At 44.4% G+C, this 2,854-nt stretch overlaps 1 protein-coding gene across 1 annotated transcript; it reads right to left on the reverse strand.

The window, feature by feature from the left end:
• Window positions 1-1,635: 1,635 nt before the first annotated feature.
• Window positions 1,636-2,486, reverse strand: NACA2 (nascent polypeptide associated complex subunit alpha 2). Its single transcript, XM_055256748.2, is given in 1 exon segment — window positions 1,636-2,486. A coding segment is annotated over 1 exon segment (648 nt). The 5' UTR covers window positions 2,392-2,486; the 3' UTR covers window positions 1,636-1,743.
• Window positions 2,487-2,854: the final 368 nt, after the last annotated feature.

Raw genomic sequence — 2,854 nt, forward strand, 5'->3', positions numbered from 1 at the left:
GCTTGGAGAAAGCTCATATGTACATAGACAGTGTGTCTAAAAGAAACAAGATTTTTAAAAAACATCTGACTGTATACATCAACTGAGCAATACCCCCTACAAAGGAGTTCCCTTGGGAAGCTATACAAACATTGTAACAATCCTGCATTAGATCAAAACACTTTTGGAACTTCTCTATTGGAATTGCCTTATGACCTAGTTTATGAGCCATATAGAAAACTCAGTCTCATTAATTTATAGTCACACATAATTAATTTTTCACCTCTAGTGGAGTTACCCAGCTTGATAACCCATTTTGGCTCTGAATGATTTTGCTGCTTCCAAAATAAAATCCAATCTCAAAGTGTGAGTATTTGCCACTATCTAGAGTGTTTAGGAGAACATATCACATGTTACGAAGGCAATTCCAAAAAGAACTCCAGAATTTCAGATTCTGGAATAACATATCTCATGGCAGTGAGTTTGCTGACGGCAACTCTCCTCTGCACAGCAAGTTGTATTTAACAGTACATTTGTTTTTAAGACTATTCATCCAACAAACAATTATTCATTTGCTCAACAATTATTTATTGAGTCCCTATTACTCAATAGGAACTGGGCTAGGAACCCAGCAGTGAATAGGAAAGACATGGCCACTATTCTTGTAGAGACTTCATCCAATTAAGAAGACAAATACTAAACAGCAAAGAGAGGGGTAATGAGAACATATTTCGGAGAGACCTAAGCTAGTCTAGGGATTAGGGTAAACTTTCCTGAGGAAATGATTTTGAAGCCGAGATTTGAAAGATGACTAGGAATGTTCCAGGTAGAGGGAACAGCATGTGTAAACACTTGAGGGCAAGGGAGCGTGATGTTGCAGGAACTGAAAGACCTTCAGTATGACCAGAGCATTTAGGGGAATAGCAGAAGACTGTCAGAGGCCAGACCATACAAGTCCTAATAAGCCACATGAAGAGTTCAGACTATTTCAGTTGCTCATACACTAAAGAAGGGATATGCAACTCTGGTTGCAGAATGGATCGGAGAGAAGAGAGACCGGAAGTAGAGAGACGGTTTAGTAGGTTATTAGGAAAATCTGGGAGAGGATGATTGTAGTAGACACAGAGAGGTGCATGAATCTGAGAAATGCTCAGCAGGCAGTAGCAACAGGGCTTGAAGATTTATTGGATGCCAGAGATTTTAAAGGATAGGGAAGAGCTAAGGATGAGTATCGGGTAGCTGGTTTGGGAATGAAGGGTATGATGGTGACTTTCACTGAGCTGAGGACACTGAAGAAGGAGCTCTAGTCATCCGGTGGAGGAGAGATGATGAGTATACTTTTGGCTATGCTGTGATTGAGGTGCCAGGAAAGACGGTAAGTAGGTGGCTGGATATCCAAATCTGTGTCTTAGGACAAAGATGGGACTGAAACTATTTGAGGATCATCAGCAAGAGGAATGAATCTGATCACTTATGTTGAGTGTGCAGAGTAAAAAGAACGAGGCCTCAGAAAGACCCCTGAGATGCACTAATATTTAAGAGCTGGGTAGAAGAAAAGATGACCACAAAGGAAACTGAAGAATAAGCCAGGGATGAAGGTAGATCCGGGCAGTACTGCGCTTGGAGACAAAAAAAAGAGAGCACTTCTTTTCTTTTCTTTTTCCAGCAAGAGGTCATAACTTCATTTATGATAGAAACAGTACAAATCTCAAACCAAGCTGCAGTTACTCCTTTGAGACACCAAAAAAAGTTGCTTTCAGATGGTTACATTGTTAATTCCATAATCGCATTTACAATATCATTACTGTTGTTCCTCAGAGCTCGGACTGCCTTTGCTCTCGACACATTTGCTTGTGACATGACCAATTCTATGTCCTTAACTTCTGCACCTGTTTCATCGACCTCTTCCTCTTCACTCTCCTCTTGTACAGTTGGAGTCTGTATATTTTCTTGAATGTTTGCGACAGCTTCACCTTGAACTTTGAATTTCTCAGCAGCTGCTAGTTGTGCTTGCTAAGATAAATCTTGGATCTTGGCTTCCCCAAAAACTATGTAGGCATCCGAAGCAGGGCTCTTGTAGACATCCGGCTTTGTGATGACAAAGAGGATATTCTTAGATTTCCAGATAGTGACTCTAGTAACTCCTGTAACCTGTAGAAGAGCCAGTTCGGAAATAGCCTTCCGTGCCCTCTTTTCACTCCGACTCTGTTTTGCTTTACTGACTGGTTCTTCATCAATTGCAGCTGCTGCCACCAGCCGGGCTTTTTGTGTGGTGGTCTGGGTGGAATTCTGTTCTTCAAGCCCTGGTACTGATTCACCACTATCAGATGCTGTTCCAGACCCTGTCTCAGCCTGGGACTGCGGCAGCTCCTGCTCTGTGGGACGGGCGGTTTCTGTGGCTTCGCCGGGCATTTTGTGCAGGGAACGCGGAAACAAGATGGCGGCAGAAAGAGCGCGAGCGAGAGCGTGACCCACGCCTGTTGCAGAGGGAAGCAAAAAGAGAGTATTTAAAAAGACATTTGTCGGCCGGGCGCGGTGGCTCACGCTTGTAATCCCAGCACTTTGGGAGGCCGAGGCGGGCGGATCACGAGGTCAGGAGATCGAGACCACGGTGAAACCCCGTCTCTACTAAAAAATACAAAAAATTAGCCGCGCATGGTGGCGGGCGCCTGTAGTCCCAGCTACTCGGAGAGGCTGAGGCAGGAGAATAGCGTGAACCCGGGAGGCGGAGCTTGCAGTGAGCAGAGATTGCGCCACTGCACTCCAGCCTGGGCGACAGAGCGAGACTCTATCTCAAGTTGGAATGGAAAAGGATCTATTGGATTTAGAAACTGTAAGTTACGCCATCTGAGTGGTGCGGTGTGAGTGGCACTTG

This window comes from Symphalangus syndactylus, chromosome 20 (assembly GCF_028878055.3).
Source record: "Symphalangus syndactylus isolate Jambi chromosome 20, NHGRI_mSymSyn1-v2.1_pri, whole genome shotgun sequence".
Taxonomy (NCBI): Eukaryota; Metazoa; Chordata; class Mammalia; order Primates; family Hylobatidae; genus Symphalangus; species Symphalangus syndactylus.